Source organism: Peromyscus maniculatus, chromosome 9 (assembly GCF_049852395.1).
Source record: "Peromyscus maniculatus bairdii isolate BWxNUB_F1_BW_parent chromosome 9, HU_Pman_BW_mat_3.1, whole genome shotgun sequence".
NCBI classification, from domain to species: domain Eukaryota; kingdom Metazoa; phylum Chordata; class Mammalia; order Rodentia; family Cricetidae; genus Peromyscus; species Peromyscus maniculatus.
Genome location: NC_134860.1, coordinates 9,822,906 through 9,849,351, shown reverse-complemented (window position 1 = coordinate 9,849,351; position 26,446 = coordinate 9,822,906). Strand labels below are relative to the sequence as shown.

The 26,446-nt window shown below is 46.8% G+C and overlaps 1 protein-coding gene across 6 annotated transcripts in view; it reads right to left on the bottom strand.

Moving 5' to 3' along the window:
* Positions 1–26,446, bottom strand: part of Arhgap22 (Rho GTPase activating protein 22) — a 170,180-nt gene that overhangs the window by 89,042 nt on the left and 54,692 nt on the right. For all 6 annotated transcript variants that reach the window (XR_013042209.1, XR_013042210.1, XR_013042208.1 and 3 more), the window contains one exon: positions 25,474–25,673. Coding sequence is in view for 3 of the 6 variants with exons in the window: in XM_042284296.2 (XP_042140230.1) it covers positions 25,474–25,673 (200 nt within the window). In the remaining 3 variants the exon portion in view is untranslated. The remainder of the gene's footprint in view (positions 1–25,473; positions 25,674–26,446) is intronic.

Here is a 26,446-nt window from a genome sequence, read left to right as displayed (position 1 = left end):
CTTCACTGACATTACCTTCTACCGAGGCTAAGGGGAAAAGCAGAAATAGCTTCTGTTGTGGGAACTGGTACTATGTTCCCGGCTCTTAAACCTACAGGACTGGTTTGATCATGAGCGCTGTGAGGCAGGTGCTGCTGATGCCATCTCCTTGTACTAGAGGATAGAGGTGGGGAGGCAAAGTGCAGGCTCCCCTCTCTGCTGCTAGCAGGGTAAGCTGGGGTATGAGTCCCCGCCTGCCCATGCTGCTCCCCACCTTTGTGACAGAAGCTTCCCACTAGCTCAGCTTGCTCCCAGAAGGGGACTCTGGGATCTATGAGTCCCATTGTACTCCAGTGAATCCCTGTGTGGCCTCATTACTGCAAGGGACCTTGGCACCAACCTGTGGCTTCACCCGATACTGAATCCCCAACCTTCCCAAAAGTCAAGAGTGAAGCTTTAATCTGAGGCTATGGGGGTTAGGGGGGCAGGGTGTGGTGGTCCTAGAAGACTGTTCTCCTGGTTGGGCAGTGTGATGTGTGTTACCACTATAGTGAAAGTACTTGTAAGGAGTCCACCAAACATCCCATGTGAGCCTGAGCTTGTCTCCCAAGCCACCCCAGAGCTTGTTAGAACACAGAGGCCTGGGCTTGTGTGGTTTGTCAGTAAGGAAGACAAAGCCCCCAGTTACATGCTTGCCATCCTCGGTAGGACACAGGTCGCTTTCCTGCGTGGCCAGTTTAGTGACGTCACTGAGAGTGGAGTTGGGACGAGATTCACTGTAGTGTTTGCCACACAGTTGGTCACCTCAGAGGACAGGGCACAGTCAATGACGCCGGTTGAGGAAAGATACAGATATGTGCTGAGTTCTTACCTTTGCTTTTACTACAGCCGACTGAACTGTGGGCCCTGGGGAGAATGAATTGCTCATCGTGGGCCTGTCTGTCCAGAGCAGCACTGGACCCCATCCTGGAGTTTTGAATTCCACAGTTCTGGGTAAAGTAACTGAATTTGCATCTCTGCTTAATTTTCTGATGTTGGTGGCCCCAGGAATATACTTTGAGACCTGCTGGCCTAGAAGTCAAGGGTTGGTGCTTTTCCTCTGAGTTTAGCCCTCACCTAAATTTGTCCCCCTGTAGAATAATAACATTGATTCCACGGGGCCACCGAGACAAGACAATGGCTTATGATCTGCTCCAGAGAGTGGGGCCGGATTTGAAATCCCTGGACACGCAGGTCTTAGGGGCAATGAGTATCTGCTTCTGTCCTCTCAGACAACACCCCAACCACAAAGGTCCTGGGAGTTTCTTGGGGGGAGTGTCCAAAATAGACATTAACAGGGTCCAACTGGCTTTCTTATAATAGTGTGGGGTCAGGGCTTGGACACTTGGCTCTGGAAGGGGCCAAGCTCATAGTCTGCACTACAATGGCACAGTTTGCTGAAAGTCTTATGGGCACACAGTGAGAGCACACAAGCTCTAAGGCCTTTCCTCCTTTCCCCAGGTCTGAACTCATGGGCATTGGCTGTTGGTACGTTTGCTCAGCCTGCGTGCCTGAGCTCATCCCTGGAAGTTGCAGCTGACCTTGCTCATCTCTAGCTCCATGTCTCCATAGTCTATTGGTACAGATGGCTCATGAGTTAAGAACACAGCATTCCGTCTGTCTCCATCAGGGCCCCACAGCCAGGATTGCTGCTGTCTCCACCACAGTGCCTGCCCCAGCTCCCCCAGCTCCCAGGGAGACCTGCTCCAGCACCCAGAACACCTGACCACAAATTCTAGAAACCGCATGCAGAGAACAGAGCTCTGGGAAAAGGACAGGACAAGCCCAGCTGAGGGGTTTTGGGGAGAGAGTTTATTCAACTCTCTCCCCAAATTAAAATGGGGAGAGATTAAAATGCTTACTTAAAAATCATCATCTACTCCGGCATGGTGGTGCACGCTTTTAATCCCAGAACTTGGGAGGTAGAGGCAGGCAGATATCTCTTAGTCCAAGGCCAGCCTGATATACATAGTGAGTTTCAGGACAGTAGGAATACACAGAGACTCTGCCTCAAAACAAACAAACAAAAAACCAAACAAATACTAAAAATTCATCATCTATATGACATATTAAATGCAAACTCCAGAAGTTCCTTAGGCTGAAGAAAAGTGATTTATCGACTAGCCTCTCTCCATCTCATGTGCCTAAATCTCACCATGGGTAACTTAGGGTGCAGTGTGACCCTTAGGGGTTGTTTGAAATTCTAAAGTCCACTACTCCAGGTTTTGTGCACATTGTTTATCTACTGCTACTCAATATACCCGAAACTTAGTAGCCCAAAACTACCATATTATTTTGTCAGACAGCTTCTGTAGGGCAGGAATTTGGAAGTGGAGTAGTTGAATAGTCCTGAGGCTTTATAAGGAGACAGTTAAATACAGAAACCCGAAAGCTTGAAGAAGACCAGAGATATGTTTTCAAGTTGGCTCACTCAATGGAAGCTATAAAACAGAGTCAGAATCCTGAGGCACAAAGCAGTGTGTGAGAGACAAATCCAGATGGGAGGATTAACTAGATAATAAACTCTGCAGTGGAAACATACTTAGAGAGCTTGAAAACAGGAACTCGGAGAAAAGATACTTTTTTTAAAGATTTGTTTATTTATTATGTAATGTTCTGTCTGCACACCAGAAGAGGGCACCAGATCTCACTCTAGGTGGTTGTGAGCCATCATGTGATTGCTGGGAACCGAACTCAGGACCTCTGGAAGAGCAGCTAGTGCTCTTAACCTCTGAGCCATGTCTCCAGCCCCCAGAGAGAGGAGATAATTTTTAAAAATTGAGCAGAAGGGCTAGGGATTTAGCTGAGTTGACAGGACACTTGCCTAGGGCGCACAGGCCCTCGGTCTGATCCTCAAGGCTAAGTTAGTATCGCTTGTTAATACTGACTGCCATGGCGCTTGCCTGTCATCACAGCCCGTGGGGGTGGAGGCAAGAGGTTAGAAATTCAAGGTCACCCTCGACCCAGGGCAGCCTGGGCCTCATGAGCTTTGTCTTCAAACAACACCAACAAAACACATAAGGCAGAGTACTAGTAAGGTGTGGAATAATTCCACACAACCAAATATGTACATAATTACTCTCACAGAAGGGAGAAGACTAAGAAATGTTTGGAGAAATGGCTCAAAACAAACCCATAGATTCATGGACTTCAATAATCCCCAAGAACAAGAAACCAACGGAACTGAAGCATACACGAAGCCACACCAGAATCAAAAGGTTCAAGGCCAGTGTTAAAAGGAACTCCTAAGAGGGGCCAGCACAAAATGACACAGTATGTCCTGGGGAACACAGAGGAGAGGGGGAGCCCATCTGGCAAGGCGTTTGAGGTGTTAGGAACACACACGGATACAGTCAAGCAGCAACACAACCCAGCTCACATTCTGAATTCAGTGAAAATAGCCTTCAAAAGTGTAGATCAAATAAAACCCTTTAAAATATACAAAGATACAACGGGGCTGGAGAGATGGCTCAGCAGTTAGGAGCACTGGCTGCTCTTCCAGAGGTTCCAAGTTCAATTCCCAGCACCCACATGGCAGCTCACAACTCTCTGTAACTCCAGTTCCAGGGAATCTGGCACCCTCACACAGACATGCATGCAGGCAAAACATCAATGCACATAAAATAAAAATATATTAAAAAAATATACAAAGACTGGAAGTATTCATCACCAGCATTCTTAACTAAAAGAACTGTTAGAGACAACCAGTGGGCAGGAAAATAGTATTCCATAAAAAGGAGAAGGGTGCCCAGTCTCTAGACCCTTCTCAACACATCAATAAGACAAAGAAAGAAATGAAAGGGTTACCGAAGGAGAGGAAGAAGTTAAATTGTCCCTATTTGCAGATAATACAAATCTGTGCTTAGAAGATCCTACAGGCCTCACCAGAAAATTTGTATTGTTTTATTTTATACATGCATTTACTGTGTGAGGTCAGAGGATAACTTGTCAAAGTAGGTTCTCTGCTTCCAGTAAACTTAAGGGTCTGATAAACATTTTCAGGATGGTGCAGGTAACAAAATTAACATATGAAATCAGATGCTTTTCTACATACAAATAATAAACTTCCTGTGAAATTAAAATAAAACTATACCATTCAGCCATAGCTTAAAAAATGTAAATACAAGAGCTGGGCAGTGGTGACGCATGCTTTTAATCCCAGCACTCAGGAGGCAGAGGCTAGCCTGGGCTATAGAGCGAGTTCCAGGACAGCCAGGGCTACCCAGAGAAACCCTGTCTCCAAAAACCAAAAGCCAAAAAAAAAAAAGAAAGAAAAAAGAAAAGTAAATACAAAGAGTGTGTTCATATATGAGTGCCTCAAATAAAAATTATAAATACCTAGAAGTAAAGCTAATCAAGAAATTATTAGACGGAAGACCTCCACAATGAAATGCTAAGCTAATGATAACGTGGCTGGAGAGATGGTTTGTTTGGTAAAGTGCGTGTGGTGCAAGCATGAAGGCCTGAGTTTGAGACTCCAGAACCCATATAAAAAACAAGCATGGTCACGTGTGGCCGCGGTCCCAGTGCCGGGGAGGTAGGGGCAGGGAGATCCCCGGGACTTGATGGCCAGCCAGGTTATCGGAATCATCAAGTTCAGGTTTAGGGAGACAGAGATGCTGTGTCAAAAAGCAAGGTGAGAACAACTGAGAGAGACCTCAGCTGTCAACCTCTGGCCTCTGCACACACAAGCACGCACATGAACATGTGTACACACACAGATAGATGCGCATGAGATACTAACAAGGCAGTGACAGCAGATATAGGAAGTAGAAAGACTTTCCATGTTTCGGGATGAGCAAATTAAATATCATACTGTGACATGGTTATCTTGCCAAAAGCGATCTACAGACTTAATGAAATCCCCATGAAAATTCCATTGACATTCTTCACAGAACTAGAAAGAAATATCCTGAAATTCAAGGGAAGCACAGGAGATCAAGGTAGCCAAAGCAGCCCTAAGCAGAAAGAACAGTGCTGAGGAATGCTAACACCTGACTTCAAATTATCCTACAGAGCCATAGGGACAAAGACAGCATGGTAATGGCACACAGATATACATGTAGGACAATGGAATACTCTAGAAGACCTAGAGCAAACCCAGATGGCCACAGCTACCCAATTTTAGACAAAGGTGCCAAATATATACACTGGAACAAAAGATGGTCCATTCAACAGCTAGTGCTGGCAAAATGGGATGAAAATTCACCTGCAGAAACATCACATTAGATCCATATCTCTCATTCTTCATAAAAATCAATTCCAAATAGATTAAAGACCTTAATTTGAAACCTGAAATGCTGAAACTACTAGGGGAAAACACTTCAAAAATATTGGTACAGGCAAGAACTTTCTGAGGAAGATTCAAATAACACAGGAAATAATCCGAAGGATTGGCAAATGGAGTTACATAAGATTAGTTTTCAAATATTCATCTATATATTTAGTGTGTGTGTGTATTCGTGTATGTATGCATTTTCATATCACTGTGTGTGTGTGTGTGTGTGTGTATGCCCATGTCATCGTGTGTATTTGGAGAATGACGGAACAAATTAAATGTTGGCTAAAATACATTTGCCTTAAGTATAAACAACGGAAAAGGATGCATCATGCTACTCTAACCAAGGAAGCTGGCGTAGCTAAAAATAGAAGAAAAAGGAGATTTCCATCAAAGGAATATTCTCAATGGTGAAAAGATAATCCATAATATACAAAGGTACCAATTCATTGGTAGAACATGATGGTGTTAAAAGTTTAGGTACCCAAGAACACACTTTATCTAAAACACACACAGTGAAACAGTGCTAGTAAAACATTCTAATGTCTCAGCCAAGCATGTGCCACCGTGAACTGGGTTGCTAGGATGGGGATAACTCTAGGCAGAAGCCAACCTGGGCAGTCCAACAAGAATTATGTTTTCTCTCAACATGCCTATGAATCATTGGAGGCTTGCATGGTATAGTAAAGCAAGGAAAAAAAAAAAGAAAAATCACCCATATTGGAAACAAAGTAGTAAGACTATATTCATAGGCAGCATAAATGTCTACACGTAAAATCTCAAAAAAGCTACTAGAATAGATAAGCTCCTCAAAGCTCAAGATTCAAGATTAGTCCAAATCTAAAGCATTTTTTTTTCTTTACAGCAGCAACAAATAATTGGAATCTGGAAATTGAAACTGTTTTAAACAGCATCAGAAATCTAAAATATTTAGGAATGAATATACTAAAGAATATTTCAGAGCTGTGCACTGCAAATCACAAGCCATTGCCTGGAGATAGAAATATAGGCTATATAAATGGGAGGTAAATTAAGTCCATTGACTGCTTTCCTGTTGCCAAGGTGTCAAGACCATCCGAAAGGATCTATATATTTAGTGACGTTTTAGTCAAAATTTCAGTAGACATTGACTAATAATTCTAAATTTCATAGAAAACCGTAAAGGACCTAGAAGAGCTGGACACCTTTGAAACAGAACAGTAAAATTGGAGATCTAAAACTATTATTTCACATTGAGACTTCTTATAAAAGTATAGTGAATGGCCAAAACAGGACACTGGCATCAGATAAACGAATGAAATAGAACAGACAGTTCAGAAACAGACCTATCCGTATTGAACAGCTTGTTTTTTCAAAGACAGGCCTCACTATGTAGCCCCACAGGCCTGGACCGCACAGAGCTCTGCCAGCCTCTGCCTCCCAAGCACCTCTCAGTCTGCCTGTCCATGGCATCAACAACTCTTCTGTTACACTGCTTAGTCCCCAGTCATCTGTCTCAGTGTCCTGCCCCATCCACAGCCTAACAGTTGGGGTTAAAAAACAACTATTTTTATGATGGATTCAAAACGTAACAAACGAAGGAAACGTGGAGATACCTATTGTGTATAAAAGGTCTAATCCTGTATTTCTTTCTATCCCCCTGGTAAATTATGTATAAAACTGGTTGAGAACAGTTGTCTTTTTTGTTTTGTTTGACCTATTTGATAAAATCTGTGCTGGGCGGTGGTGACACACACCTTTAATCCCAGCACTTGGGAGGCAAAGGCAGGCAGATCTTTATGAGTTTAAGGCCAGCCTGGTCTACAGAGCAAGATCCAGGAAAGGCACAAAACTACACAGAGAAACCCTGTCTCGAAACACCCCCCCCCAAAAAAAAATAAAATCTGTGCCTGTTTGTGAGTATACTGTATGTTTTGCAATACAAAAAAGATTTACTGATTTATTTCATTTTTAAGTGTGTATGTGTGCATGTACGTGCATGCATGTGTACACACATGTGCGCAAGTGCAAGTGCCCATGGAGGCCAGAAGTTTAGGTCTCCCTGGAGCTGGAGTTATAGATGGTAAGCAAACTTAGGTCATTTGTAAGGTCAATAACTCTACCATTAAGCCATTTCTTCAGCCCCACAGACAGACATTTTAGTACTGTGAATGAACGAAGTCAGGCCCCAAGCCAGAGTGCATACTGGATGTTCACACACTTAGAAGAGTCTACGAAATTCAACGCTGGGCCAAGATCATGGCACTTCCTGTGAAAGCCTGCTGGTGAGTTTGGTCCCCAGAACCCATGTAAAGTTGACCCCTGTCCTTCACACTCCCCACTCCATCTCTCTCTCTCTCTCTCTCTCTCTCTCTCTCTCTCTCTCTCTCTCTCTCTCTCTCACACACACACACACACACACACACACCACTGCAGCATTAATACACTTAGAACCCTCCCCCCCCCCCTTCATGGGATAGAACACATTAATTTGTTCAGGTGATTATGACAGGCACATCTTTGAGGAGGGCACTTATTTGGACCACTGGTCTGTGAATCTACTTCACATATATATTTTCTGACATTAGCTCAAGTAGTTTCTTTTCTTTTTCTTTTCTTGTGGTACTGGGGATTAAACCCAGGACCCCCAGCACACCGTGTAAGTGTTCTACTACTGAGCTACACTCTTATCCCTCAAACCAACTAGTTGTGATAAAAATTTGGTGAATAAATTGAAATACACAGTAAGCAGATTTCAAAGACAATACAAAGAAGGTAAAGTATCTCAATAATTTTGTATGCTATCAGACTGAAATAAAAGTATTTTGATATGTTGGCATAACTTTATTACTAAAAGACAACTCAACAGAAACAGAAGCAAAGATTATTAGCAAGGAATCCACAGCATAATAAATATGTGCAATGGTTTGAGTGTGGAGTTCCCCCACCATTTCTATGTAGGAAGCTAGTACCCCAAATATCAAAACTAAGAAGTGCAGACCTCTGGGAAGCGGTTAATTAACAATAGTGTGGAGCCCTCCTGAATGGGACCAGTGGCTTTGGGTAAGGAGCTGGAGAGACCCACACAGACACAGTCAGAATGGGTGCTCGAATTGTAGGATTTGTAAGACATATGCACGTCTTCCGTACATACTGAACTGTCTCTAGATTCCTTATAAAACCCACGCGGTGAAAACGCTATGTAAACAGTTGTCATATAGTATTGTTTGGAGAAATGAAAACAGACAAAGAAAAAACCTCTACGTGTTCAGACAGGCATAATCATTTGTCTTCTGCAATGTTTTTAACCTGCAGTCAGGTGAACATGCACAGCCCTCAAATAATGGAGGGTCGACTCTGTTCAGGAAGGGCACGGGATTCTTATACCTTGGGAGGGAATGGTGAGGTACTTTTCATGTTCTACCCTGTAATGTTTGCCTCCAGATAAGAACATTTAAATAATATTAAAGTTCAAAAAAGGACAGTTAGATAACTCATGGGGTGCTGCTAAGCCTGAGTACTGGGCTGTTGGCATGTGTCTCCCAACACCCACACCCTGCACGTCCCCTTTCATGTCAGGAGTGGGCCAGCCTGCTCAGCCCCTCCACAGTCCAGAATGTCCATCCATCACTTCCAAACAGAGAGTGATAGCCTCTCCTTCTGCCAACATTTCATGTGGCAGGCCTCTCAATTCTCCTCAGACTGAAATCAGGTGGTGATCCCCTTCACATCCTGTGACCAGGGTCTGCACAGCGGCAGAATTCTTCTTGCCTGTCTCTAGTCAAATGTGCCCCACCCAGGACTTCCCTCGTGAAAGACAGGCAGGCATTATATCTGAGATGGGCCTCACATGGAAACCTCCAAGGTTTTATCCTCAGAGAGGTCAGGTCTCAGGCCGGGCCCACTGCTTATGGATCCTAGGCACTAGGACTGAGTCTGCCTTACCTAGCATTTACATCTCTGTGGAATGTTGTAGAGGCATCTTCCCCCAGATGCGTCTGAGTATTTGATGGGTTGGGGTACTCAGAGGACCTGGGTTGGAGCTGGGCTGTGCAGATGCCCAGGACCTCTCAAAAAAAGATAGTACTCTACAATCTTATGACTGGGGCTTAGAGGTCACACGGGGCCTTCAGGGGGTACCTGTGTTACCCACAGAGTCTGTTTCCTACTCAGTAATGTGGGGGTGTTTCGAGGATTTTCTGAGCTAACTCTTGGACAGCTCTGGGTCCGGCACCTGGAGAGAGGATTGCTGTGGTTAGTGAGATACATGGTCAAGTGTGTTTATGATCTAATGTTGTAGGATGCAGAATATATGCACACACGCATATGAACATTGGAGAACTATTATCAGGAGAGGTGTGGAGATGACTCACCCGTTAAGGGCATCGGCTGCTCTTCCAAAAGATGTAGGTTTGGTTCCCAGCACCCACACTGGAGTCTCACAACCCTCTGTAACTCCAGTTCCAGGGGTGTTCCAGTCTCCTCTTCTGGTCTCTACCGTCAATGCACACACACACAGCACACAGACACATATGAGGGCAAAACACCCATACACATAAAATAACAAAAATGATTTTTAGAAAAAATTATGAGGTTTCTAATATTGAAATACTATCACTTACATGGGTCTTAAAAGATGACTTCGGAAATTGAAAAAAAAAAAACCAAACAAACAAACAAAAAAGATGACTTCGTTGGCTCAGGCCTGGTTTTCTGACCTTTAGACATGAAAATATTTCTGCGGGTCCCCCCACTACCATACTTCATGTATCATGAAATAAGGTAGGATTTGGGGAGTCTGAGATGAGGAGGGTAGGGTCCTTCTTTGAAGTTTATGACATCATCTGTAGGGACTCCTGCGGGGCCTGAGATGGCGGCATCTCCTCCACTTGCCTGGATCCCGTGGTTTGCCTTAGTGTTGAAGTGCTTGAAATCCTAACTCAGCTCAAACTTAGCAAAGGGAGGCTTTCTGGGAAGTCTTCATTTTTCACCTTGACTGTGGGAAGCCAGCCCCTGTAAAGAAGCTGAGCGATAACCTCCTCCCTGGCGGAGTCTTGCAGAACCTTAGTTTTAAGGAGCAATCACTCAGGTTCCTTATCTGGTGTAATTCTGATGGGGCCTCAGATCCATCTTCAGAAGTTTTAGCCATCTGACACCTAGCCAGGAACCAGATCTCTCCGAACCTGACATAAATAATACAAACCTGAAGGAATCTCATTGCCAAGTAGGGAGGCAGCTTCCCTCCCTCCTTATCGCCCTTGTCTGTGGCCAGGAGCCATCACTCTCCACAAGGCAGAGACCCTGCGCAGGCCCAGCAAAGGGCAGAGACAAGCGAGTGTTTGGGCAAGATGCTCACGTTGCTGAGGAGTGGGGGGATTCCGTTGTCTGTCTCTGCTAAGACTCTGTCCTGACAGTTCAGATTTCAACACGGACTCTGGGTGTTCTCCTCATCTGTATACCAGGACTGGCCCAGGGAACACGGTGTTCCACACTATGTCTGGGAGCTTCTGATTTATCTGGAAAAATCTTAGACCCAGGTTGGAGTGTGCCTTAGGATCAGGGTCCTAAGAACAGACCATTATGTGGAAATAGGGTTTGGGGTTCCCCATACCTTATAATTCCCAAGTTGTGATTCCGGGAAAAACCCAGCTGAGAATGAAGGATGAGTCTAGGCACGGGGCACTGGTAGAGCCCTCAAGGACCCTCAGACCCCAAAGCTAACAGTCTCTCCCAAGGGCCCAAGGGTGCCCTTTCCAAGGTGAGAAGGTCCTGTCTTGTTACACAATTAGCTGTGTGACAACAGATTGAACTCTAAGTTAGACTCCCCAAACTGTATCCCTGACTCGCCCCAAGTCACTCTGGGAAATTCCCTGCAGATGGGGGTATTCTGCTGGCTGAGGATGAGGCTGCACCAATGATCCCAACAGCACCCTGGGGTTTCCCCTCATCCCTTGGCCTGTCTCTGTGAAGACATTCTAACGCCTATTGCGATGTTGTGAGCTAAGATGCTGTCCATGTTGGGAAGAGTCTGTATGGAACCAGAGCTCATAAGTTCAAGTGTCCTGCCTTGGTGGCAGCCTGAGTTAGGATGCTGAGTTGTGTCCCAGGGTGCTATGCGGCTAGTGGGGCAGAATGCTAAGCCAGGGATTTCCTAAACTCTCTAGTGTTTATCTCCCCCAGCAGGAGGGGGGGGGGAGGCAAAAGGGCATGCTATTTTGTAACAGGCGTGTGTGTAGAAGGTTCTAGTGTCAACAAATCTCTATCTACTACTGTTTCTGAGAGGTCTGAGGGCAGGAACACCTGGTGAGGCTCTGATAGTGGACCTAGAAGGCAGAGATGGCAACACTAACTTCAAATACCCTTTCAAATATGCCCATGACCTCTTCCTCTTCCTTCCCCACTGGGTCAACCTGGGAGGCCACAGGGACAGCCTCAGCCTCAGCCTCATTCACAGCTGATGTTGCTCCACAGAAAGGTAAACTTTTGGTATGTTTATCAAGATGATCTCAGAGGACATCAGTGTTGGTTATTTTAACTAATGAGATACTATTTTGAGAAAATAAATATTGATGTCTTGAACTACTTACACACACACACACACACACACACACACACACACACACAATTTTGAACAGTAGCACTATTAAACATTGTCTTTCCATATTAGCAAAGCTTCTTAATAAAACATAGTCCCCTCTTATTCCATTTCATTTTCTGAAGTGTCAGTTACATTTGACCAATCACAGTTTGAAAATATGAAGTGGAACATTCCAGAAATAATCATTTTAAACTATATATACAAAATTTTTGGTTTTTCTTTTGGTTTCAAGTCAGGGTTTCTCTGTGTAGCCCTGGCTGTCCTGGAACTCACTCTGTAGATCAGGCTGGCCTCGAACTGAAGAGATCCACCTGCCTCTGATTCCCAAGTACTAGGATTAAAGGCCCAGCAAGTTGTGTGCTTTTAAATTCAATAGCTTGATGCACGTTCAAACTCTTCTGTTCTGTGCCACACAGCATGTGAATAGTCTCTTCTTCTCATATAGCCACGAGGTATACTCTACCCTCCTTCTTAGTGAGGACTTCTATTGCTGTGATGAAACACTTTGACTAAAAGCAATCTGGGAAAGGATTTATTCCTCTTACACTTCCACACCAGCCAGTCACTGAAGGAAGTCAGGGCTGGGACTCCAGGCAGGAACCTGGAGTTAGAAACTGAAGCCGAGAGGCCATGGGGGAGCACTGTTTACTGATTTGCTTATGGCTTGCTCAGCCTGCTTTCTTACAGAACTCAGGACCACCTGCCCAGCAGTGGTACTATACCCACAGTGAGCTGGGCCCTCCCACGTCAAACACTAATCGGGGCTACACCTGGAAGACTTGCCTACAGGCCGGTCGGTCTTATGGAGGCATTTTCTCAGTTAAGGTTCCCACTTCCCAGATGTTCAGACAGAACCTGAGCAGCACACTCCCTGTTAGCTACTCAGTGGCTGTCTTAGTTCTTCAGTTGACTGGTATACGCAGTAGCTGGGTTCAAGTAACCCTAACTTTATAATGGCCTCAAGCACAAAATTTGAATTACAGCATGATATTTTAATTATTCTACCTATTGTCTATTGCCATTAACCTATGACAATGCTTCATTTATGAATCATGATTATTCTGCTCTTTCCCTATTGCCATTAACCTATGACAATGCTTCATTTATAAATCATGATTATTCTTTTTCCCTATTGCTATTAACCTATGACAGTGCTTCATTTATGAATCAAACTATATTACAGATTACACATATAGGAAATGCCTGGTGCATTGGGTTTTAGACTGTCTATAGTTTCAGGCATTCATGGGGGTCTTGAGTGTATCTTCTGTAGTAAAGGGGAACAGCTATACTGGTTATTACTTTGCTCCTAGGGCTGGATGTTGGGAAATAAAATGGAATAGAAGGCTTGTCTACCTCGTTGCAATATGCTGTTGGGGACAAGAGCCAATGGACGATGTCTGGCTCTGATGGTCTGCAGGGCATGGCATGTGGTGTGGGCTCTGGGCTCCATCTTCTATGGCCAGGAATGTCCCTAGTGTCTGACATTTTAGACTGGAAATTGGGAAAAGTCTGCTAAGGGCTGACGTGGGTCCAAGGGAATGTCATGCCTTCCTGGCCTACTGCAGCGCTGATGTCCTGGGGTATATGGTGCTGCTGGTAGCCATGCTACTACATCATCAGTGGACAGGTTAGTCGGAGACACACAGGACAAACACAGCTCCTGTCCCTCACCAAATGCCCAGCCTGTGAATGGCCTAGCAGGGTGGTGTGAGGTCCTAGGAGTATGAAGTGGCTCTACTTCCTTCTTGACTCATTGGACAAGGTGGAAGCCATTTTCCTCCTGACATGTCCTGGTGTTTCAAGTGGAGGTGCTGGGGGGACCTGGGCTAAGCCTAGTCCTTCCTGCCATCCATGGTCACAGCTGAGGCAGCTGAGTTCAGAGACAACCAGCATCCTCAGGCGTCAGCTCTGGGCTTCTCTGGCACTGAGAGGCTCTTTGCTGGCTCTCTACAGGGTTTTCTCTGATGTAGGACTCAGGTGGAGATCAGGGTTAATTTCTGCTCCTGTACTCTACACTGCGTTCTGCAGGGCCAGCCCGCTGGGTTTGGACCCAGAGCTGGGGCCCTTGGGGTGCTGCCTTGCCTTTGTCCCCCACCGCGAGGCACCCATGGGACACAGTCTCTCAGGGACTCGTACGGACAGCACTAGACGCAGGCCCGCCCTGCTATTTCACTGTTCTCACCATACGTTCTGCGTTGCAAAGCACTTCCCACCCCCCCTCCCACTCTACACAATGGTGTGGCTGTGAAGTGTCCCCCACAAAAGGCTGAGGTGTTGAACCCTTGGTCTCCAGATGGCGGCATCATTTTGGGAAGTGGCAGACAGTGAGGAGGTCTAGCTGAAACAAGCCGGTCACTTGTGGGGTGCCTAGGAGGGTTATCCCTAATGCTCGTCCCTTTCCCTCTGTCCTTCCTACCTGCCATGCGGTGGGTAGCCTCTGTCACACAATGCTGCTGCCGCCCTCACAACAGTCTCCCCCACCATGGGCCCTGAAGCAACAGCACCAAGGACTCGTGAGTTGTGAAGCAAATAAATCCTCCCTCTCTTCGGTTATTCACGTCTGATATTTTGTTACAGCGACCCAAAGGTGACCAGTTCACTAAAATGAACACACCGCCCTGACGGCAATCTTGCTGGCTCATATGCGACACCCACTGTTGTCCAGAGTCTGGATGGGCAGCGGAATGTGTGTCTTAAGAAGTTTGGTGTTGCTCAGAATCCACCCGAGGGACTCGGTTGAGTGGAAGGGCCCACCTGGAAGGGAGTGGGACCCTCCCTCGGCTGGAAGTGGTTTCCATCCCGCAGTGTTTCTGGAAAGTCCAGCAGCCATGCGGATGCCCTGGGGTACGTGGTGCTGCTGTGAGGGACGCTACCACACTATCAGCGGACAGACTATTTGGAGACACACAGTATAGACACTTTTACACTGACCTGCCCAGCTGGATGAGCTGACTGCAGCCAAGAGCGCCTGCTGTCTCTTGCTGGGGCAGACGGAAGTCTTCTCTAACTTTTGCAAACACTGCACACTCTTTAAGAAACATACCTATTTTTCTTGGCAGCCTAGAGAAGGCATCAGCTTGACAGAAGCCATCTCCAGTCACCGAAATTATGCTGATAGGCGGTAGTTCAAGTATTCTACCAGTGCATTAAAGGGCTAGAATGGCTAAATACTGATACAAAGCCAGTCCTGCCCAGCCAAACAATGAGTAAGGTATATTTCCCTGCTGCCCCAACGCCACTCAATTCATTTTTCTGCCCAGTAATTGACAAAGCCCGTGATTTACCAGGCAACCTTCCAGCTCTTACTGTAAATCAACTGGGTTCAACTTAAAGCCAAAGAATTGATCTATTGTAAGAGGCACCGGAAGCTCTGTGCTGAATTAAATTAGTAGATCAAGAGGAGGTCACTTCGTCTTTATGAATGATCAGGGACACTGGAGGAAACACAGAAGTTGGGGGTTGGTTTCGTTTGAGATGGTCTTGTTATGTAGCCCAGGCTGGCCTTGACCTCCTGGCTCCCTGCTCCCAGCCACCTCAGTCATCTGACACCACTCGGAGCTCACAGAGTTTTAGAAGATAAAGTGGCGGGGTAGTGACAGTTTCCTTTTCCTAGAGAGGTGGCAGCACATTCCCACGTCATTGTTGATTATAGTAATGTAACTATTATAATTCTTATATATTCCCAGCTAGTGCCACTGTTGCCTCCAGAGCTTCAGGAAGGTGTAAGATAAATTATGTATGTATGTATGTATGTATGTATGTATGTATGTATGTATGTGTGTATATGTGTGTGTGTGTGTGTGTATGTGTGTGTATATGTGTGTATGTGTGTGTGTGTGTGTGTGTGTGTGTGTGTGTGTGTGTGTATTTTCAAGACAGGGTTTCATAATGTTCTGTAGCCCTGGCTGTCCTGGAACTCCCTCTGTAGACCAAGCTGGTCTCAAACTCACAGAGATCGCCTGCCTCTGCCTCCTGTGTGCTGGGATTAAAGGTGTGTGCCACCACACCTAGCTAAGACAAGTTTTAAGGAACTTCATTCATATTTTTTCCTTGACGTGGTACAGGTAGGGGAAATCTGTTCTAATTAAACTGTTCAAAGTGAGCTGTTGTGGTTGCCAATCTGCATCTTACACAGCTTTTTTAATTTAACTTGTTTGACTAGAACTCAGATTTTGATGTGTACAGACAGCAGGAAGTTATGGTTCCTAAATGGCTGCAAACATAGGAGATTCCCATAAAGAAAACGTGAGGGGCTGGAGAGATGGCTCAGAGGTTAAGAGCACGAGCTGCTCTTCCAGAGGTCCCGAGTTCAGTTCCCAGCAACCACAAGGTGACTCACAATCATCTGGAATGAAACCTGGTGCCCTCTTCTGGCATACAGGAATACATGCAGGCAGAACACTGTGTATATGATAAATAAACAAATCTTAAAAAAGAAAACATGAATTCTCAGATTTAGGCCTAAATAACTCATACTTCTCTTTTTATAAAAGTCTAGCAATTCTTCACAAAAGAGACATTTGAGGTTGTCTCCAACTTTCTCATTTTAAACAATGAAATTGTTTCATTTTAAACAAGGAAAGACCCACAGTTAAATTTTTCTCTGCCATGCTAACAGATACCTATCAACAGCCAGTTAACTCAAGGTCATGTCCATGTGTCAGCCACTGCTGACGTCCTGAACAGCTGGAGGGCTGCTGCGGGGGCCTCTGTGCCTCTCTTTTAAGTGCCACTGTGTTCCTTCTGAGCATAGCAAAGCCACTGGAATGTGCTGTGCCAGGGTCTGCGGTGGGATTGTCCTGCCGGGGAGCACTGACATTGTTAACTTACTTATCTGCTGTGGATGGAGACCGCAGGAGGGAAGAGGAAATCTGAGCCAGTCTACTGGCCACATATGACTTGTGGGAGCTGCCAGCTCCAAGGCTCCTGTGGTGTCCACTATCAACTATGTCTCCTCTGAGGCTTTCATCAGGCCCAGCATGGAGCCCAGGGTTCAGATGCTATGCACAAGATGGCAGCTGAAGACCATGATGGTCACCAACAATTGGAATTCTGGGAAAGCACCTGCTCTGGACAGATCCAGAGCTCACCAGCTTCTCCTCTGGTGTCACTTTTGACTCATATAGGATGTGGCTTTGGAAAAATCACCCTGGTTTAGCTGAATCCAGGTCTTCATCCCTTGCATTCCTTTTGACTTTGACCACCTCTGTTTAATCTCTCCTCTGAGCCCCAGGGACCGGTGCTCACCTGCTCCAATAAGCCAGGCCATCGGAACGGAGTGGTCATGCAGAGCGGGTCTGCTCAGTGTTTCCCAGGAGGATGAATGCCTTACATGGTACTCTTTCCAAGATTCCTTGCCCCAGCCCATGCACTGAGTTGTTTTTCTGAACTGTGGGAGTTTGCACTTCTCATTTTCCTGGATGCCAGTTCCTGCCATACTGAAAATGCAGGGCTTGAGGGGACTATTTTTCTCCAGATAGACCTTGTTTGACCATGGCCAAGCACATCAGGGCTTCTGCTCCCTTGTAATAATTTGTGTGCATCTGTAATATGACTTAAGGTCCTCATTAGATTTTTTGGAAGTGTATCTCACTATTAGTTTCTACTGAGCTTTCAACTAATTAAAACCCTTAACTCTGCCTCACCTGACTTTTTAAAAATGTGAATGTATATGCAAATGTATACCACATGTGAGTAAACACCTCAGAGGTCAGAGGAGGGTGTGTGATATTCTGTAGCTGGAGTTACAGGCTGCTGGTAGCTGCTCAGTATGGGTGCTAGGAAGGAAGCTCCAGATCTGTGCTACAGCAGCGACCTTTCCTAACCACTGAGCCATCTTGCCAGTCCCTGACCTTATTTTTATTTATTTATTATTTTTCTAAAATAGAGTCCCACTAAGTAGCTCAGGCTGGCCTTGAACTCATAATTCTCCAACCTCAGTTTCCCAAGTGCTGGGATTATAGGAATGTGACCCCACTCTTGGCATGTGTTTTTAACTTCTTCTTCTTCTTCTTCTTCTTCTTCTTCTTCTTCTTCTTCTTCTTCTTCTTCTTCTTCTTCTTCTTCTTCTTCTTCTTCTTCTTCTTCTCCTTCTTCTTCTTTCTTCTTCTTCTTCTTTCTTCTTCTTCTCCTTCTCCTCCTTCTCCTCCTCCTCCTTCTTCTTTTGGTTTTTCGAGACAGGGTTTCTCTGTGTAGCTTTGTGCCTTTCCTGGAATTCACTCTGTAGCCCAGGCTGGCCTTGAACTCACAGAGATCCACCTGCTTCTGCAGTGCTGGGATTAAAGACATGACTTGCTAAAGCTTTGTTGAATGCAGTTTAACAAAAGGCAGGAAAGGATTTATTTGGACCTACAGAGGGATGGAGAGGCTACTACAGTGAGGGGAGCAGGGTGCAGGGGTAGGAGCTGGAAGCTGGCTGGTCATATTTTCTATCCACACACAGGAAGCACAGATGGGGAGCAGGAAGTGGGGTGAGGCTATAAACCCTCAAAGCTGACTGCCAATGGCATACTTCCTCTAGCAAGGCTCTACCCTTTCCAAACAGGGGCACCAAGTGATCAAAAACAAGAGCCTATGGGGGATATTTTTTATTTAAAGATGTATTTTTATATGTGTGTGTGTGTGTGTGTGTGTGTGTGTGTGTGTGTGTGTGTGTGTGAGAGAGAGAGAGAGAGAGAGAGAGAGAGAGAGAGAGAGAGAGAGAGAGAGAGAGAGAGAGAGAGAGAGAATGTGTGTGTGGAGAGAGAATGTATGCCAAATGTGTAAACATGTACCCTCACAGAGGCCAGAAGAAGGCATGGGATCCCTTGGAGCTGGAGTTACAGGCCATTGTAAACCACTTGACCACTTGACTTGGGTGCTGGGAACTGAACTCAGATCCTCTGGAAGAGCAGCAAGCACTCTTAATTGTGGAACTATTTCTTCAGCATATTTCATTTAAATCATAACAAATGTCTTCTGTGGTTATGAGCTAGTGAGCTGTGAAGGCCAAGTTCAGAAAGCCACCATTTTTTTTCTCTAGATGTAGGACACTAGTAAAATGACTGGCTGAAGTCCAGACACCAGGCATCCGTGGCAGTGTCCTGGTCACCTTTAACTGTTAAGTTAGTAAGGTGACACAGCCTGGAGTCATGAGAGGAGACTCCTGGTTGAGGAGTTGCCTAGATCAGACTGACCTGTAGGGATCGTCTTGACTGTTAATTGATAGAGGAGGGCCCAGCCCACTGTGGTCCTAGGCTGGTGGTCCTAAGCTTCATAAGAAAGCTAGCTGTGTAGAATGTAGCTTCAAGCCAGGTAGCAAAGTGCATCCTCCCTGGCTCCTGCTGGATGCCTTTGACTGTGTTGAGAGTTCCCTGCCAAGCACAGTTCTCGTTGAAGTTGTTCTGGCTTTTAGATGCTATCAGGGCACCCATCAGCCTAAGCAAGATGTCAGGCCTCACGTCCCTCACCAGAAAGTGAGACGCTCCCTTCTCTGAGGTGAGGTGGGAGGGAAGGGCTCCCAAAGGCTTTGTCTGGGGTTGAAATGCTTGGTCAACAATAGTCCCAAGGATGCTGGAGACCGATTACATGCTGGAAATTCCTTACGACTTTCAAGTTATGGGATTGGATGGCCTTCCCACTCCCCACATAAGGTTCCCTGTTTTGTAAATATTTCTTATTCCAATTGAATAATGTACTTAGTTTACTATACCTAATGCATAATTAATATTGCAAAATTAAGATTTTTTTTCCCTGTGTCTTTTAAAATGAGTGTGTACCACAGAGACTGCGGCAGCACTCACGAGACCTGTACAGATTCAAGCCAGATGAGCTTCCAGCTCTGAGAGGGGAAGTGGACATCGGATAGGAAGCCATCTGCAATTGATACTGCCAGGAAAGTCAATTTCCTCCCGTGGAGTACCACTGGGTATACCAAGCACACTCCAGGGCGGGCTCCACGTAGCTGACTGACACAAAATGAACTCCTTGTTTGTTTGTTGTGGGGGTTTTTGTTTCATTTGGGCATGTTTGGTTTTACTAGTTTCCCTAAAGATCTCTGATTGTATTAACACTCTTCCCGTCCCTCTTGTCTTTCCTCTTCCCACCCCAGGCTTTTATGCTAAATTAAATCAAACTTTCCATCGATTTTTCTACTGCTTCTTACTGCTCAGCCTCCTGCCACTTATTATCCTGGAAAAGAGGGGAAAAAAAACCCAAAACAAACAGAAAAGCAAAACAGAAACCCAGCCTGCTGGAAAGTGGCTTCTCAGTCGGCCTGGCGGGGACCTGCAGCTGCCTGAGGCACGTGGGGGTCCCCCAAACACCACAGCCTCCCACACTGGGCCTGCCGTTTCCAATACCCACAAGCCCTTTCTCCGGGGCAGGGTGGGGGCTCTCTGTCCCTGTGCTTCCTGCCTGTGCCCTCCAGCTCCTGCCAGCGCCGCTGAGAATCACTTCCCCATGACTGAGAGTCCCTCAACCAGAGCGGAACCTCCACACCGGGACAGATGGAAGGCCCAGCTCTCCGTTCTGGCACCCAGGTGAGGCCATATCCAACTTCTGGCCACTAGCTGCTGCTTCTGTCCTGTGCAAGACCAACCTCCCCTTCCGGCCTCTCGGCTCCTCCCTGAGGTGGCCTGCCGCACACATACTGTCCACACCTATTCCTAAGCGCCAGCAGTAGGTCAAAGCCTGCTCTTCAGAGGCCATGGGGGGACTCGGTGGTCCTTGGTAACCCCGGCGACACGTCTAGTCTCTTACCATCCCTTTCTAATTATCTGAAGAACGCTTTAGGCCTGTGGCTCTGTCCCATTCTTTTCTTTGATTTTCATTGTTTTCTCTATTGGTTAAGCTAAAAAAATCATTAAAGAGGTGGATGTGAGTGATTAAACTGCTGTGAGAAATCATCACACTAGACATAAATCTCAGTTGGCACTATCCTCGTGACTCATTCCCAGGTCCATCCCAGGCCTTTCCAGTGGCTTTGATCTGGCTAATTTGTATTCTCAAAATTCACATTAATTATGTCACCGACTTCGAAGAGCAAAGTTATTCAAGGAATAAAACAGTTCTCCACGATGCCACAAGACAGCAATTCCTTCCTCCCCAGCCCTGCCACTGTCGGAATCAGCACTTTCGACTGTCTCTGAAATGGGATTTTCTTTCTTTCTGTCTTTCCCCAAATACCATGTTTATGCCAATGCATCTTGGCGTAAGTTGCAGCTATTATCTGGAGGATTCCAAGCACAGCTGAGACCTGAGGCTGTGCTTCCAGCCTCCTCTCCCTCCCCCTGCACCTCCCTAGCGCTGTCTGCTTCACCCCCCACCCCCACCCCCACCCTGTGTGCTCCTGCACTGAGAGCTAGCTCATCTCAGTGTGTCTCTGCGCTGTTTCCTCTCTCTCTCTCTCTCTCTCTCTCTCTCTCTCTCTCTCTCTCTCTCTCTCTCTCTCTCTCTCTCCAGAGCTCCTGCTAAGATGGGTTGTCTGCCACGCTTCTTCTGTTATCTTTCTCCTCTTCCAGGTGTCTCAAGCTGGAAGTCTCACTTCTGACTTCTCAGGGAAGGTTTTGTTCTCTGTCTCCCCCATGTTTAAAGTCTTTCTCGGAGGATGTAAAAGACAGTTCTCTGATGTTTGGATGTGGTAGGGATTAAACTCAGGGCCTGGCACATGCTGGTCAGTGTTCTACCACTGAGCAACATCCTTTTGAAAAGGGGCTCTCTAAGTTGCCTGTGCTGGCCTTGAACTTGCGATACTCTGGCCTTAGCTTCCAGAGTAGCTAGGATTTCGGGCCTATACTACCAGGCCTGGAAAAAATTTTAAATATGAGGCTTCTTCTGCCTGACATTTTTTGTTTCTATTGCTGACACCTTCTCCTCCTTCTCCCAACCCTCCACCCTCTTCCCCCTCCTCCCCCTCCTCCCCCTCCTCCTCCCCCTCCTCCCTCTTCTTCCTGTTTCTGTCTGTGTTTCTTTTGCCATGGTGGCCTTTCCTGCTAAGAGGCTAAGGACTGGAAGTGTGATGTCTTCCACCTGGGCCACTGCCCTAGCAACCCCTGGAAGTTCTTCCCTTTCCTCTCTGGGCCAGGGAGGAGGAGGCCGCTCCTAACTGAGGGGCCTAGAAACTAAGTGTGAAGTGAATCCCGGGGAGTGGGAACTTACTGCTCCCACTTAGAGCTGGGTCTTCAGTCAGGGGCTAAACATGGAATCTTATAACCGAGTGCCCTTCTGGAGGGAGCACCCGCTGACACTAGGTTTGTCACGGTAGCTTAGCTCTACTGTGTGTGTGTGTGTGTGTGTGTGTGTGTGTGTGTGTGTGTGTGTGTGTGATGCATGTGGACGTGCTTGTGTATATGTGTATGTACTTGTGTCCAGGTGTAGGAGTGTACACTCAGGTCAGAAGCCGAGGTCCAAGTCTCCTCCTCTATCACTTTTCACCTCCTTTTTTTGAGACAGTCTCTCACTGAACCTGGAGTCGACTGGCTGACTCAGCTAGACTGGCTGCCTAGGAAGCCCTGGGATCCACCCGGGGTTACAGAGGTGTGCCACTGCACTCTGCTTTCTGTGTGGGTGCTGGGGATTGAACTCAGGTCCTCATGCTCCGGTCACAGTAGCTGACTGAGCTGCCTTCCCAATTCTCTGAGAGCGTTTGAAGCTGACTCTCAACGTCGGCTCTTGGTCTTTGCTCCTCTTGCTCTGTGTCCAGAGCTGCCAGTCCCAGCCTGTTAGGACAGGTCTGTTCTGCAAGCCACGGGCTCTTGGGCAGCTTTCAGGCCTGCCTGGATCCAGGTCAGACAAACACGTCAGCTGCTTCTGGCCACGGCTCGGCAACAGAGGCTGTCTCCCTCCTCCTCCCTCTGACCATATTTGTAACTTTGGGGGGGGGGTAATTAGGGAGTTGAAACAGCCAAATTTGATTTTCTAAATCTGATGCCCTTACCTAGAAGGTTGGATTTTGCTTTACTTTTTACTAATGAGGAAGGAATTTTGAAGTGTGTGTTCCCATCTCAGATCCTGTTTTGGGGGACCCTGGTCAGTCTGCTTCCTTTTTGTTCCAAGTTACTGGTGTAGACTTCTTCTACTCTTTGCTTACTTTTTCTTCTCATTTTTAGGCCCAATCTCCCTGAACTTCCTGTCTTTTAAGAGGCAGATAAATCTAGTCTCTCTAGTGTTACTGTTTTTCCGTCTTACGTTCCGGAGACTATACTTGTATTTCTATCCTGGTCCATCTCTACTCAGTGCCAAGAAACTCACAGGTAAAGGCCTGAGACAATTACAGTGAGTCTCCAAGTAGTGGAAATGCACAGAGCTGGTCACCGAGGCATGAGAGGAAGCTTCGTGCCCCAAGAAAACATATCAAGCAGACGTTGGAACTCTACCCCAGAAAGAACAACAATAAAACCCTGGACTCCTCCGCTGGAAAAACTGCAGGGTCTGCCTGCTGGAGAGCCTCTGGAGCCTGTTTTGGGGAAGACTGAACAGATGAGGGCAGATGTCAGGCTCTGGAAGGCACCTCTGCCTGGCCTTTTATGTCTGAGCTCATGCAAGTCACCCGCCCCATCTCTGTGCTGTCTGCGGCTGGCCCCCCTGGCCGGAGACGGGCAGAGGAGAAGAGATAAAGGCTTTGAGAGGGAGCAAGGACATGAGCTATGACTGGTGCTTATCCTGACTTCTGAGCTCTGGGCAACATCACAGGCAGCTGGATGTACCCTGTCCTGACAATTACAATGGCTGGTACAGGCTCCCTGCTGAGAGGGTACTGACTGCCTGGCCGCGCTGTCACTATGAACAGTGAGCAGGGCATATTTTATAGGAACCAGATACTGAGAATTAGTCTATTACATGTACTTCATGAAATTAAGTAGAGATCTGTGGGTTGCTTGTGACAGGAGTTTGAGATCACACTGTAGAAGCTAAATGTCAAGTTGGACTAATAGTGGCCTTGAGATTAGGAGCCTGTACAGCAGGGCTGCTTCAGGAGTCAGAGTTGGTGATGGAACAGCGGTTAGGTCCCAGTACCCTGGAAGCGTCAACAACAGACCCAGAGTGTCTCAAGAGGAGCTTTGAGCAGAGCCTGGTGTCTGTTGGGGTATGCCAGTTCCTTTCACAGATGCGCCATTCTCCCTGGAGATGAAGGACGCGATCTGACCTGGGGTGGGTATAAGGGCCACTGATGCATCCAAGCCAGTGACTGGGGGATATGGTTACCGCCATTAATTAGCTGCTCCCACTAGAAGCTGTCAAGGTCTGGAAAAGGTAGTAGCAATGGGAAATTCTGGGACAGACATGCTCTCGAGCCATCTGATGGGAGACAGGGATGCCTGGTCTACCACAGGGCTTACAGAACATATGGGCACACTTGGAGAAGAGGGATCTTCACTAGTGAGGGACCTCAGGGTTGTCAATACGTAGCATCGCTCAGCATCACAATGATGGCCCAGAAGGAAGCACTGCAGGCTGAGCAGAGCAGGGGGTGACAGCAGGGACCCCAGGACATGACTGTGAAATTCTGGTCATTTTTGTCACTGATGTCAGAATGGCAGATCATGGACGGGTCAGTCAGGAAACACTATTGATGGGTCAACAAGGCCAGAAGGAAAATAGTGCTCTGGGGAGAGGGACCAGTGGGGATGGAAGGGGGACGGGAAAGCAGGCCTGTGGACATACCGGTTCAGGCTTAAGCATTCAGTGAGCTAAGACCGTCCCTTGGTTACAGAGCTGTTATGCAATTTAACTGCAGCATCCTCCCTGTCATGTAGGTAATACTGTCCCGTTTTGCAACTAAAACCTCAGTTGATGAAAAGAAAGTGACTGTCCCAAGTCATGTAATTAACATGCTAGATGGAATCGAAATCCATCTCAGATCCACTTAACTGCAGAGTTCCCATCTGCCTCACTGAACTCAGGACATCATTTTCCTTCTGTATAAAACCGAAGGCCTGAATGAGATCAAGATTTCCCAGTTTGGACTGGAACCACCTTCTTCCCGTTAACTGTGGTTTGGTCCACCCTCGTGAGCTTTGTCCTACACACTTTCCATTTGTGCTGTTACCTATGTGACTATCTTCCTAAAGCAGTTCTATTTATTTATGTATTTCTCTTTATTATAAAATTTGCATGGCATAAAGTTCACCACGGTAGCCATTGTTAAAGTATATAGTTCAATGAATTAAGCTCATTCACAGTACTAGGCAACACCTTTTCACTTTGCGCGCAAACATATTTTGGAAAGGCAAGGTAAAATAACTACGACAGAATAGAAACCAGAATTACCCTCTGTGAATGGAGGTAACCATTGGAACACACACGAGGAGAAGCTACCGAGTCATTAACTTGTAGCTGGTTCCTTCCATCACCGCAGACTGTGAGATGAAGCCTGCCCCCAGCCCCATTTCAAGCCAATATTAAAAGGCAACGTTTTCATTTCAGAAGTTGGGAGTGTGTTCCAGAAAAGCAAGCTGTGGTATGGGAACACACACCGAGTTAAGACCCACACTTGGGTGCTGGCCTTGCTTGCACTCACACCCTGAACTCCTCCCCCCAGGTCCCTCCCCCACCCCCACCCCCCACCCCGTGCTGTCCCAGCACCGCACCCACGGGACACAGGACCTTCAGGCCTTACCTGGGGCTTGCTCTCATCTTTGTCTTTGTAGTAGAGGAGCTGATCCCCACGGAGCACGAACCATCGCTGCTGCCAGTTCTTCATGATGCTCCTCTGCTTCCTCAGCCAGCCGGCCTTGAGTACAGGGCCCAGCTTGTGGGGGGCCGGGGGCCTCCCTGGGCTCCGGTTCTGTTCCCCCATCACCAGGCTCTTGGAGCGGGCTGGAAGCCAAGAACACACGGTGAGTGTGGAGACTGAGGTCAGCTCTTGACACCCAGGCTACCCTGAGACCAAGGCCTGGGTCCCAGAATGGCAAGACAAGTTGGATCCACTTTCCCCTTGGATTTTCAGGGCATAGGCCAGAGCACCTCAGAAGCAGCTGTGGTTTGTGCACTTGTGAGGAGTTATATAGCCTTCCTTCATTAGTTTCTGCTCTGTCACTGGGATCCAAAATTCTCCACTTCTCTGGATTTATTCCTTATGGAAAAGCCTCATTCAGGGACAGTAACTCCTTATCTTCCACACCACTATTCTAATAGCTCAAACTTTTCCCCCCCTTTCTCTCCTATTCTGATCTTGGCTTTTGGCTGCTGGTGAAGCCCTATTCAATCTTTAAGACTCAATGCAAAAGAGCCATCTCTTGGCCACTGGTACTGACCTTGCCAGCCTTGGCTCAGCAGGGTTTTGACTTAGTGAGGAACGTGGCTGTCCCTATGCTCACCTCCTACACTAAGGGAGAATGGTGATCCCACACAACGAGTTTCTCCAGAGAGACTGATGAGAAATCTGAGGAGTGCTTGGGAACAGCACAGTCTAGTTCCTTCCCACCACACAGCCACCTCTGCCCCCCCAGCAGCACTGGGCACAGAGCTGAGCATGTGTTTGTATTTCAGATGGATCTGCATCCTGTTCCCATCTGGCACTGGGCCTGACCACTGTGCTGCTTGATGAAGAATCAACACACACTTACCCCGATCACAGTTTAAAGACGCCA